This window comes from Triticum dicoccoides, chromosome 2B (assembly GCF_002162155.2).
Source record: "Triticum dicoccoides isolate Atlit2015 ecotype Zavitan chromosome 2B, WEW_v2.0, whole genome shotgun sequence".
Classification (NCBI taxonomy): domain Eukaryota; kingdom Viridiplantae; phylum Streptophyta; class Magnoliopsida; order Poales; family Poaceae; genus Triticum; species Triticum dicoccoides.
In genome coordinates this window covers 125,611,399-125,624,453 of record NC_041383.1, presented here as the reverse complement: position 1 = coordinate 125,624,453, position 13,055 = coordinate 125,611,399, and the positions used below count along the sequence as shown (strand labels likewise).

Below are 13,055 nucleotides of genomic sequence, written 5' to 3'. Positions count from 1 at the left end.
ACAGAGAAAGGAGGACGCGGGATGCAGTGGGTATCTGCAGTGCCGACGAGGGCCAGCAGCGAATCCCCCCGCGAAGATTTGGAGAGCAGCGGCGTGAGTCGCCGCGGAGCGAGAACAAGCACGAAGGAGAGGAGGAAGGAATGGGGAGGAACGGGAGAGAAAGGGGGAGAAAGGCCGAGAATGGCTCGCATTTCGAAAACGGCCACCCACGATCTACGCCACGCCTGCTTACATGTGGGTCCACGATCGCCCCGGATAAGGACAAACCACCCACGATGCGCGGTCACACGAAACCGACCAGGGAACACATGGCGCTCGCACGATGCCGATCGCGAGCGATCGTGCGGTCGCGGGCCGGCCACCCGTTCTCTCCAATTAGTGCGTATGCACTTTTAAGGTTTTGGGTTATTTATTTATTTATTTATTTATTTTCAAAGCAAATCGGATCAGACATATTAAAGGCGCAAGGGATGTTTTTCCGCATACCTTCTTGGCGTCGGGGCGCACGCCGGTGACGAACGCGACAAAGGGGGTGAAGGTCAGAACGAAGATAATGGAGATCCATGACCCGCCAAGAGCGGGGGGGGGGAGGGGACCTCGACCTGACCCAGGGCAAGGTGCGCGATGGCCGAGGCGAGGCACACTGCGCAGACGACCCCGAAAATCCCGCAATGCAGGAAGATGAGCCCGTCCCACCCGGCGAGGGGCACGGGCCTGCGCTCCGACTTCGACATCTCTGGCTCGGCGACGGTCATGGGGGCGGAACCCTAGGCGCAGGTGGCGGTGGGTGGTGGGTTGTGTGGGGTTCAGTTTAGCGGGAGAGAGGAGGAAGATGGGGGCCTCTTTGGGGCTTTCGGGAAGGGAGTGACTGCGCCCCAAATCAGCTCAATTTGCTAGATGCACCCCATGGAGATATTGGAGAACTCTTCAAGACACTCGACTGATTTTTACTCTTGTCAACCACCTTCTTTGCACGCCACATGTGCCCTCCTCCACCCCACGGGGCTCCCAACCGCTCCCGAAGAGCATCTTCAGCCGTCAGCCCCCCAGGGGCTTGAAATAACGCCGCCTGGGGGCAAACCTGCGATAAATTCGGCGTGGGTACGGTAGATTTTTTAGCCGTCACCTCAAGGTCGCCCCAGACGCCCTTTTTAAAAAACATATTCGGTCAAAATTTGGTCAAACATGACACAGAATTGGGCAAAATTTAGGCGTTCCATTGATTTTTGTACATATTTAAAACATAATTCAAAAAAAAACAATGACTACGCCACCGCCATCGCCCGTCGCGCCTCCTTGGGCCTACACGCCGAAGATCTTGCAGAAGGCGTTGTAGTCACCACTGTCATCGTCCTTCTCCTTCTTCACGACGTCACTGTCCTTGCTACACCCCTGCCCTGGGTCGCCTTGGCGGATATGTTTGGTTGTCGGCGGACGGCGGTGCCTCGTCGTCGCTGTCGTCGAGGACGATGACATCGCCCTCGTCATGACCGCGGCACCGGTCGGCGATATCTCCTCGAGGGCGCGGCGCTGGCGCTCCAGCTTTAGTTGGACGTAGTCGTCCCGCGCCCATTTGAGGGCGGCCTCCTCAACAGTGGACATGTCGTCGAGCTCCTTGACGGCACGAGCCCCGGCTCGGGCTTCGGCTTGATGAGGCGGGAGGAAGGAGGAGAGGGGCTCCGTGCTCCCCATGCCACGCAGCTCGAGCCAGTACCACCAACGTGCTCATGGTGAGCCGTAGCACCCGCCTAGCTACTTTGCACACCCGAAAATGTCACATAGCCGTGAATTCAATCACGCCTGAACCTCGTCGCTGCCACAACTCGACGCCGGCGCCCCTGCCGGCCACCCCAGCCACTGCGCCCGCCACCGTTGGATGCACGACCTCGTCGGCTTTTGAACGGAAGTCCCCGCACCGCAAATGAGCCACCTTAGCGGAATCTCGACCTAGTCCGGCAAAGCACCGCTGCGGAAAAGGCTCGCCGGAGCTATTCCGTCGCCGCCGCTGCTCCGGCTAACCCAACCACTAATGACGCCCAGTACCACTAACTGCTGGGACCCACGACCTAATTAACCACATATTAATTAAAATGATTATTTAACTAACCTAACTGTCACTAACACCGGGGGCCCATGCCTAACTAAACTCGGTTTATTTAAATAAAATCGGTTTAGCCCCTGTGACACTGACAGGTGGGGCCAGCCACTATTCTAGTGGATATAAGGCTGACCCAAGTCAGCCTGCTGACTAGGCAGCTGGTCCACCAGTCAGCCTCTGCTGACTGGGAGTACCTAGTCAACAGGGCCCACCAGTCAGCCCCTGTGTGTGCTGATTGGGTACAATCCGCGGTGTACCTAGCATTTACTGTTTTGGATAATCCGATTTAAAATTAATTAGAAAAATCCAGAAAATGTTGAAATATTTGGAAATATATATATAATAATCTATAACTCAGATGAAAATAATTTATATATGAAAATTGGTCAGAAAAATAAGACGTATCCGAATATGCCATCCACATACCTGTCACATGCCTCCAACACTGCAAACATGAAACCTTCCCCTCTGGATCTTCTATTCTATGTGGGAACCAGTAAACACCAATATGGGATTCAACTGCGTAGGAAGCAAATGTGAAATGCAAAGCAATGGCTTTTTTGATCTTCTGGAAAGATGAAATGAACTCCAAAGTATTATTGTTGCAGTAGTTTGTTGGCATATATGGGAGGTCCGTAATGAACTAAGGAATTCTCAAAATAAAGTTTGCCCAGCGACAACTATTAAGAAGATACATGCGTATGTAGATATGATCGTGACGTATTCACTGAAGCAGACCCAACCACTAAGGTGTGCAGCCCCAAGCAGACTCAAATATGGGCTCCACCGCCAGCTGGTGTGGTTTGTGCTAATACTGATGCCGCGGTCTTTTCTTCCTCTTCGAGCTCGGCGTGTGGTGTGGTGATTCGGGACCATATAGGACGGTGTCTAACAGCGTGTCGTCAATCCTTTTGAGGGTATTACTTCACCCGAGGTCGCTGAAGCACTCGCTCTTCATAGTGCCGTCACTCTTGCACGAGAGGAAGGTTATCTTAATTTGGTTGTCCAGTCTGATTGTTTGATTTTGATCAACAAGAACAAGGTAAATGTCGATGCCAGAGATAGGTCCATCACATGAGCTATTGTCGCTGATATCAACTCCTTAGCAAGTAATTTTTCTTCTGTTTCTTTTGTTCATGTAAGCCGTAGTGCTAAAAAGGCGGCTCATTTGTTGGCTAGATCAAGTGAGTTTGCTACTTATTCGATTTACGGGCGGTGTATTCCCAGTTGTATACAGGATATTGTACTCTCTGAATCTTGTACTTAGGTATCTGAATGAATGAGCCAACCTTTACCTCAAAAAAAAAAAGTTGTGAAATATTCCATCTGACAAAAAATGCTAGTGGCCAACTCCATGCTCGGCCAACGTGAACAAATGGCCAATCGGTGCGCTAATAAACTCAATTAGTTTCTTGATTAGGACCTCGGTCGATCCCCAAGTCGTCTCACAGCCACTTGCTAGGTTTGGCAGATCTTGTAAGTCTGAACTAAAAGTAGATTAAGACTTCGATTGGTCCCGAAGCATGCATGTGAGGGTTGTCTTGGGACGCTGCAGATTTGTTCTCCACCGATCCGCTAAATTAGTGAGTTTCACTATTTTAGGACCTCGATCCATCGGCAGACAAAGCATGCATGAATCGAGCTAGTTAGATGCATGTGAACGGCTAGTTATGTGTGCCCACACAGTAGAGATCGAGATCGATCAGTACATCGAGGGGACCAGAAGATACTTGCTATTTCGTGTTTACAGATCATGGCCTCCATTGTTTCGTGTTTACACATAAGTATTACCTACTACTCTCATCCTCATAATATAAGAGCGTTTGTTAATATTCGGCCGGTGCACCTTGTTCAAGGATTGATTCGATATAGGTTCTGGATGGAGGAGGAGGAAGATGGCCGGGTGCACAACCCTCTAGGGCAATTTCAATTGGGCGACCCATTTCGTTTGTTCATGTCTGTTTGGGTTGCGGCGGACAAAAACGTCGGCCTAACACGCCGATCCAAACCCAAAATGCATCCGCTTTTTGTCCGCCAACTCATTGCAAGTCCAAATTTGAGCCGGAAATGTTTCGGCGCGGACATGAAGCAGACGAGCCGCGCACGCGTCCCCTTGGTACCGGTGTCCGCCGCGGCCCTACAAGTCAGCCGACCAACCACCACAGGCGGCCGTATTAAACGCGACCACCTACCTCAGGCCCACATGGCAGTGTGCGGAAGGGTCCTGTCCTTTTTAGTGGAAGCGTGCAACGGGGCCAGCCTCATCCACTTCCATCTCCTCCGTCCACATCTGGCCATGCTTGCTCCCTCGCTGGCGACTAGCAAACCCTAGCGAACGAAACCCTAGCCAGCCAGCCACTAACCATGGGCTTCTTCAGCCGGAAAGGAAAGGGGAGGTTCAGATCTGGCGCAAGCTCTTCCGCGCAGCCTCCTACGCCTGCTAGACGCGGCTCGCCGCCGTGGGAGCGGGAGCAGCTATACATATCAATCCACCAGGCGCGGTGGCACTGATAGTACCGCCGGTCACTGTAGTATCCGGATGTTAACCTACCGCACGGCTGACATCTAGACCCGCAGCGATCCTTATTCCGTCGGTGCCACGCACGCCACGGGCGCATGCCGAGGAGGTTCGACGGCTTCGTGAGGTCCTTACGCCCGAGCAACAAGAGATGCGTGCGTACACACCAGACTCCCCCAACTGGGAGCGCTGGTTTGCGCTAGAGCACGAGGAGGAGCGTCGCCGCAGCGTCGACGTTGACCACGACGTTTCGCCACCACCCCCATGGGTTTTTCAAGAGGAGGAGGCATACCAAGTCACCCTCGAGGAGGCCCTGCAGCACGCGCTAGAGGCGTGCCGACTCGAGGAGGACGCCCGTTGGGATGGCTTGGACCAAGCCCTCGCCTTGTCAACAACGGGGGACTCCGTCCACGCTCCGCTTTTCGTCCCGCCGCCGCTCGAGCCCAAGGCTGAGCCAGAGCTGGAGCCTGAGCCCACGCCTACACGCAAGCGGTCGTTGCCGCCGCCCACCTGGCCCGAGGAGTCCTACTCCTGGACCGAAGGGTACCACGAGTGGGTTAGCGCGCCTCCTGTCCATTACGCCGCGACGCCGGAGGAGGAGGTGACCCACCTTGAGCTCTAGAAGGCGCATTGGCTCGCCAAGGAGCTGGCTAACGGTGAGCGGCAGATGCGTTCGAAGCAGGACGAGGAGGCACTGCGCGTTGAGGAGGAGGGGGCAGCCCTGGCGGCCTATCAAGCCATGTCCCGATGGGCTGATCCGCCTCTCTTCTTCATCGACCTCACCGGCGGCAACAACGACGGCAAGGGCAAAGGCAAGGCGGACGCCTAGGGCAGCGTGTGCCCCATAGTTTTTTTAACCAATGTTTAGGTGGACTTTGACCGACGGTTAACTGGTCATTTATATTTAATTATGTGTTATTATGTTTTTTAGGCCACGTGTTTATCATATTTTTTTCTTAGCATGCGGGCAAATATGGGTCGGTCTTTAGTTGGACGCGCCTGCCGACCCATTTGAAAAAGCGAATGCGTTTGTCCGCCTTGCTGACCCAAACAGACGAAAAGTGAACAAAGCGCGATTTCATTTGGGTCGGCCAGTTGAAGTTGATTTTATCAGGCTAAATATTGTTTTACAGTACCTTTTACAACCAGAAGAGTGACTAGTATGAGAAAGCTATTCTCCCCTCTGCACGGGAGGTCCGGTGCATGCATCCGTCCTTGGACTGTTGGAGATCTAAGTATTTGCTATTCCCTGCATTAATATAGGCCGTACCGATGTCAAGTCATCAATGCACTTTATCCCATGCCGCTCCAGCCTCTGAACCAAAAGTTTCACTGTTTTTTCTTGTGTTAAAAAAAAAAGTTTCACTGTTTCTCCCACTGGACCAGGCTCGCACTCTCCCTCATCACCTTCTCCGCTCTATCCTAATTTTGTCTGTTTGTACGAAATACCTAGAGCAACTCCATCCAGGCGACCCATTTCGTTCGCCGTCGTTCGTTTGGATCAGCGCGGACACAAAAAACGGTCGAACATGCTGAACTAAACGGACGTGCGTCTCCTGGCGACTCATTTTCGGCCCATTTTTGAGCCGGAGTTGTGTCAGCGCGGACACGCAACGGACGCGCGTCTACTTCTCTCTCCAGGCCCGCCGGTCGATGGTAGCAAGCATCATTTTCTTCCATTTTCCCCAAAATCCTCCCGCCCCACACCCGTCACGGACAACGACCTCGACCTCGACGCCGCCGCTGGCCTCGCCTCCCTCGCCTCGTCCGGCATGAAGACCGCCCTCTCCGGCAAAGGCAAGCCTCGTGCCCCGCGCAAAATCGTCACCGCGACCAAGCCAAAGAAGGTGCTGACGCCCGAACAACGGGCGGAGGAGTCGGCCAAGAGGAAGAGCCGGAGGCACGCCGCGGACGCGAGGGGTGAAGCCATCGCGGCTGCCGCTGCGCAGCAGGACGTCACCAACGCCCGCGTCGCGGCGGCAACGAGGGAGGCACTCTACATGCTAGGGTTAAACCCTAGCCAACACGACCTCGTGAACGCCGCCGTGAACGCCGTCGTGGCCGCCGCGACCAGCACCGGTTCGTCCACGTTCTCTCAGATGGTGCTGCCCGACTCGCCCTGCGCGTCGGCTTGCACCCGGATACCCGGCTTCCACGTGTACCCGCAGGCCTCGCGCCTCTTCGTGGAGTGCTCGCCCGACGTGAGCGTGGTGGCACCTTCCACGCCCGCGCCCGCACCCATCGACCTCAACACCACACCGGTATCGGTGGCTCGTCATCCAGAGGCGCGAGGAAATGCGCGCGGCAGATGTCGGGTGATACGTCTCCAACGTATCTATAATTTTTGATTGCTCCATGCTACTTTATCTACGGTTTTAGGCAATATTGGGCTTTATTATCCCCTTTTATATTATTTTTGGGACTAACCTATTAACTGGAGGCCCATTCCAGATTTACTGTTTTATGCCTATTTCAGTGTTTCGAGGAAAATGAATATCAGATGGAGTCAAAACGGAACGAAATCAACTAGAGAAGTTATTTTTAGAAGGAAAGCAACCTGATGGACTTGGAGTGCACGTCAGGGGAGTCCCGGGCTGCCCACGAGGGTGGGGGACGCCCCCCCCCGGGCGCGCCCCCTACCTCGTGAGCACCCCGAAGGTCCACCGACGTACCCCTGCACCCATATATACCTACGTATCCTAAAACTTTCAGAACAGAAGATAGATCGGGAGTTCCGCCGCCGCAAGCCTCTGTAGCCACCAAAAACCAATCGGGACCCTGTTCCGGCACACTGCCGGAGGGGGATCCCATCACCGGAGGCCATCTTCATCATCCTGGTGCTATCCATGACGAGGAGGGAGTAGTTGACCCTCGGGGCTAAGGGTATGTACCAGTAGCTATGTGTTTGATCTCTTTCTCTCTCTCTCTCTCTCGTGTTCCCTCTATGGCATGATCGTGATGTATCCCAAGCTTTGCTATTGTAGTTGGATCTTATGATGTTTCTTCCCCTCTACTTTCTTGTGATGAATTGAGTTTCCCCTTTGAAGTTATCTTATCGGATTGAGTCTTTTATGAGAACACTTGATGTATGTGTTGCCGTGCTTATCTGTGGTGACAATGGGATATCATGTGCCACTTGATGTATGTTTCGGTGACCAACTTGCGGGTTCCACCCATGAACCTATGCATAGGGGTTGGCACACGTTCTTGATTCTCCGGTAGAAACTTTGGGGCACTTTTTGAAGTACTTTTATGTTGGTTGCATGAATCTGAGATTGTGTGATGCATATCGTATAATCATGCCCACGGATACTTGAGGTGACAATGGAGTATCTAGGTGACATTAGGGTTTTGGTTGATTTGTGTCTTAAGGTGTTATTCTAGTACAAACTCTTTTATAGATTGATCCGAACGAATAACTTTGAGGTGGTTTCGTACCCTACCATAATCTCTACGTTTGTTCTCCGCTATTAGTGGTTTTGGAGTGACTCTTTGTTGCATGTTGAGGGCTTGTTATATGATCTATCTATGTTATTATTGTTGAGAGAACTTTCACTACTGAAAGTATGAACACTAGGCCATGTTTTCTATCATTGCAATACCATTTACGCTCACTTTTACCACTTGTTACCTTGCTGTTTTTATAATTTCAGATTACAAAAACCTATATCTACTATCTTTTTTGCACTTGTATCTTCATCTCTTCGCCGAACTAGTGCACCTATACAATTTACTATTGTATTGAGTGTGTTGGGGACACAAGAGACTTTTTGTTATTTGGTTGCAGGGTTGTTTGAGAGAGACCATCTTCATCCTATGCCTCCTACGGATTGATAAACCTTAGGTCATCCACTTGAGGGAAATTTGCTACTGTCCTACAAACCTGTGCACTTGCAGGCCCAACAACGTCTACAAGAAGAAGGTTGTATAGTAGACATCACCGGTCGACGTGGTACCGGACGCCCGCAACCTGTTCGACGAAATGCCGGCCGCCGGCGACGAGGACTACATGCAGAACCTCCTCTTCGAGGGCAGTGCGCCGACCGCTGGCTATGACCCCGAGGAGACACAAAGCCAGGACGGCCGCGGGGCGTTCACTCCGGGCACTGGCTATGATCAGTCGGCCTTCATGCGTGGTCATGTCGGCATCGACCTGGACGGCTTCCCACTTGACCACGAGTTTTCGGACGACTACGGGCAAGAGGAAGAAGACGAGTGCGACATCGAAGTGGAGCCTTTGTTTGAGGACGAGATCGCCAACTAAGCCGCCGGGCTGAAGCCGAAGCGTAAGAGCAAGCGCATGCAGGCATACACGGCGACTGAGGACAAACTTCTTTGCAAGTGTTGGAGGGACATTGGACAAGACCCCAAGACCGGCGCCGAACAAAAGCATTCAACTTTTTGGATTTGTGTCCACACGGAGTTTCATGAGCGCAAGAAGTTTCCTCCTTACCAAATTGGGAGCACGTGTGGGTGGGTGTCCATTTCGAAGCGATGGAGAGTGATCCAACAAGAGTGCAACAAGTTTTGTGCCACTCTTGAGAGCGTCAAAGCCCGCCCCGTGAGCGGTATCGGCATGCAAGACATGGTATGGTAGGAAGCCGCCCTTTTTTGTGCCATTAAGTTAATGCTTGCATGTTCATCAAGTCCCAACCCTTTTTGTGTGTTGGCATGTGTGCCGGCCGACGGCGAGTGCGCCAACATGAACTGTGTGGTGTATTTTTTGAAGCCGGCAATGTATGCTGACGCTGGCATGGTGCCGGCATGAGACATGACCGCCGGCATGATCTATGACCGCGGGCCTTTTTTAAAATTTAAGTGCGGATATGAAAATGGATCAGCGCGTTGGACGCACTGCCGATCCAAATGCAAAACAGGATGGACGATGGACGGATGACCGACCCAAACGGACATAAAGCGAACAAATGCGCCGTCCGTTTGAATCGGCCCGTTGGAGCTGCTCTTAGGTCCCGGCAGGGATTGGATCTAAGAAGAACTCGAAGATTTATAATCTGAGATCTGGTGGACGTAATTGCAGTAGAGAAGAACGCTTCGAATCTTATTTGATGTCCTCGAGCATCAAACGACGGGAAACACGGCGTAATAAGTGTACGAGAGTTCCTGACAGAGCTCTTCCATGGTGGGTGACGATGGGAGGAGGAAGAAGGTCTCTGGCAGCAATGGGGAATAGTGGATCCGCACAGCATACTCGATGGGTAGAGAGGTGGTGACTTTTTGCGTTGCTGGACGCAAACAAACGCATACCCTGTTCCCCTATTAATGCTGGCCCACAATTTCAATGCGTATCTGACCCACAATGTCATTTCTCCATTCAAGAGAGGGACTTGGAGCCGAGAAGGGGGAAGACAAGTCATTCTCTAGCGCTAGAATCACTTCCACAGTGGAGTCACTCCCTCTCCCTGTCTTCCTCGAACTCCCTCAGATCCGCACGAACCCGACCTTCCCCTCTCAATCCGAGCAGCGACGGGACAACCATAGGCGGGCAGGAATCCATCCAGGTAAACCCACGCATCGATCCACGCTTTCCCACTCCTGCTCAATCTTTGAGAACTAGCTAGGTCTCGTTTCATTCTTTTTGCCAACGAAGTTCCATGCTCTTCATGCCATGCATGTCTTTTAGCTTTAGATTTCAGCGGGCTGGTTGGCACAAGTTGCTGATGTGCTCTTTTGTTTCTTGTTTTGAGTAGCGGGGGCAATGGCAGCCGGAGGGGTGTCGCGTCTGTGGAGGGAATGGGGGATTCAAATCCTTGTCCTTCTGAGCTTCGCGCTGCAAGTACTCCTCCTCGTCTTCGGAGGGATGCGTCGGCGTGGCCTCTCCACCTGGCTGAGGGTAGCCCTCTGGTTAGCGTACCTGTCGGCGGATTCCACGGCGATATACACCCTGGGCCATCTATCCATCACCAGCGGGTCACGTGAGCACCAGCTGGCCGCGTTCTGGGCGCCCTTCCTCCTCCTGCATCTCCGCGGGCCATACAACGTCACCGCCTACGCGCTCGAGGACAACCGTCTTTGGTTGCGCCACCTGCAGACCCTTGTTGTGCAGGTTCTTGGAGCTGCTTATGTCCTCTACAAGTACATGGCCGACAGCGGGACCTTGCTTCAGCTGGCCTCAATCTCCATGTTTGTTGCCGGCATTGTCAAGTACGGTGAGAGGACATGGGCTCTCAAGCGTGCCAACGACAACAAGAGCAGCTCTGGTAAGGAGGTTAACCCTTATGAATTATTGAGACAGGATATGGGTGACGATGAAATCCTGCTCCGAGCGCACTCCCAGTTCGCCTTCTGCAAGTCCGGCTTCGACGATACCAAGGTGGCAATGCGCCCCAAGCCCCCAAACGCGGCTTCACCTCGTCTCTCACCTTTCTATGACGAGGATATATTCAAGTTGGTGGAGATGGAGCTGTCCCTGATGTACGACACACTGTACACCAAGGCAGCAGTGATCCACACATGGTATGGGTTCTGCATCCATTCCATCTCGCTGGTTGGCACATCAGCTGCCTTGTGCTTGTTTCGGCTCAGGCTCGGCAGAGGGGATCATGGGTACAACAGGGCAGATGTAGCCATCTCTTACATTTTGCTGGCCGGGGCTTTGGTCCTGGAGGTCATATCAGCATGCAGGGCAGTATTGTCTAGTTGGACATGTTGTTTCGTTCTCCGCAAGGCGGAGGATTACAGCGGGAGCACTCGGGCTGCTTGGCTAGAGTGGCTTCACTATTATGTCCTCTCTTCACTTCGCAAGCTTTTCAAGCCGGCAAACAGGAGACTATGGCGGGGCACCATTGGGCAGTATAACATGCTCCATCTGTGCACCCGGGACCGGACCGGCCTTGGGAGCAAGCTGGCAGCGAAGATAGGGCAGGAGGACTGGTGGAACAAGCTGCATTTCTCGGGCACTTTCTGTGGCACTGATTCGTTGTCGATGCAGCAACTTAAGGGATTGCTCTTCAAAATGATACGGCAGAATGGGTTTGTGACGCTCCCGGGCCCTTTGAGCACAATGACCACAAGAGGCAGCTTTATCCTGGAGCGGAAGCAAGCGTTCAAGGGTGTTGCCAAATGGACTGTGCTCAACGTTGAGTTGGACGAGAGCATCGTTATATGGCACATCGCAACTGATTTGTTCATCTGGGAATCCAAGGCTGGCCATGAAGTAGAGCTTATTGAGGCTACAAGGGTGCTATCCAATTACATGATGTTCCTGCTGGTGGCAAAACCCAACATGCTACCTGGCCGTGAACGCAACACGGTACATCTTAGGCCCTCCAGGATCCTGGAAACAATATGGCGGGTACATATCTTAGGTAACGAGGACAAATCTGTGAGGGCATCTCCCGGAAGCTGGAATAAGTGCTGTGTAGTACTTAAGGAATTGTTTCACCATGAAGGCCCAAATGGCTCCAGGATCAATCAGGCTCAGAGGGAGAAGCTTGCCGAGAGACTGCTTGCCAACTGGTCTTATGAGCAGGTATGTGCATGTTGCTGTTCAGGCCCTCAATTTAATTATCTTATATTGTTTGAAATTACTTTACCACATGCACTAATTTTTTCCCTCTATCTTAGGCGCAGCAACTTGATTCGCATCCAGAGGTTCTTGAAGGGTCACGTGACGAGTTGTACACGTGTGCAGTCAATCTCGCCAAACAGCTCCTCCACTTGGGTAGGCCTGACACGTTGGAACTCATCTTCTCCGTGTGGGTGGAGATGATGCTTTATGCTGCGGATCACTGTCCCCGGGATTCCCATGCCAGGGAGCTCAGTAATGGCGGCGAGTTTATCACCATCCTGTGGCTTCTGGAACAGCACTGGACGTACGTCTACAAACACAAAATAGCATGTTAGTGACATGTTGATCAACGGAAAAGAAAAATAAATAAAGGAAGCATTTCTTTTGCAAAAAGACTAGAGTTGGTTTAATGTGCAATTGTGCATGTAAAGATATGAAACGATCCAAGGTGCACAAAAGGCACAGAACAAAAAAAAAAAACTAGCGTTTGTTGAAATTACATGGAGCTTCTGAATTGAGACATATTGTCAGCCTCTCCTCACGCCACTTCACCATTTTAGAGCCGTACAAGGAGCTCGATGATCTTGCTGATGATTAACGACATGTAATAATTAATAATGTATGCTGTGTTTTCTTTAACTGTATGTTGTGTTTCCTGTTGGAAACTGTTTCTATCGAATTGTATTAGACTCTCTGCTATCCGATCTGGGAGGATTCGATATTGTGCTCTCGATCGCTTAATTTTTCAGCCATGGTAACCTGATCAATGACTTGTATTTTTAGTGTTTATTATGAAATGGATAATAAGATTGGGAGCGTGGGTTTCTTAATTTGGAAACAAATTCGTTAATTATAGCCGCCGGGCGACGCCTGCGGCAGGCGTCGCCCGGCCCCGCCTCCGCCGCACCCGC

General features: G+C 52.1%; 1 protein-coding gene across 1 annotated transcript; it reads left to right on the top strand.

Moving 5' to 3' along the window:
* Positions 1-9,983: 9,983 nt before the first annotated feature.
* LOC119362542 lies at positions 9,984-12,824 on the top strand. The gene is made up of 3 exons (XM_037627783.1): positions 9,984-10,135; positions 10,325-12,105; positions 12,201-12,824. Exons 2-3 carry the CDS (start codon positions 10,333-10,335, stop codon positions 12,477-12,479), a joined length of 2,052 nt encoding a protein of 683 aa, XP_037483680.1. The 5' UTR covers positions 9,984-10,135; positions 10,325-10,332; the 3' UTR covers positions 12,480-12,824.
* The last annotated feature ends 231 nt before the right edge of the window (positions 12,825-13,055 follow it).

What these genes read in the sequence shown, in the direction of transcription:
- LOC119362542 (XM_037627783.1), top strand. Translation starts at nt 10,333, where the DNA reads ATGGCAGCCGGAGGGGTGTCGCGTCTGTGGAGGGAATGGGGGATTCAA. An exon ending in CCAACTGGTCTTATGAGCAG is followed by an intron (nt 12,106 to 12,200) that starts GTATGTGCATGT and finishes CCTCTATCTTAG; the next exon opens with GCGCAGCAACTTGATTCGCA.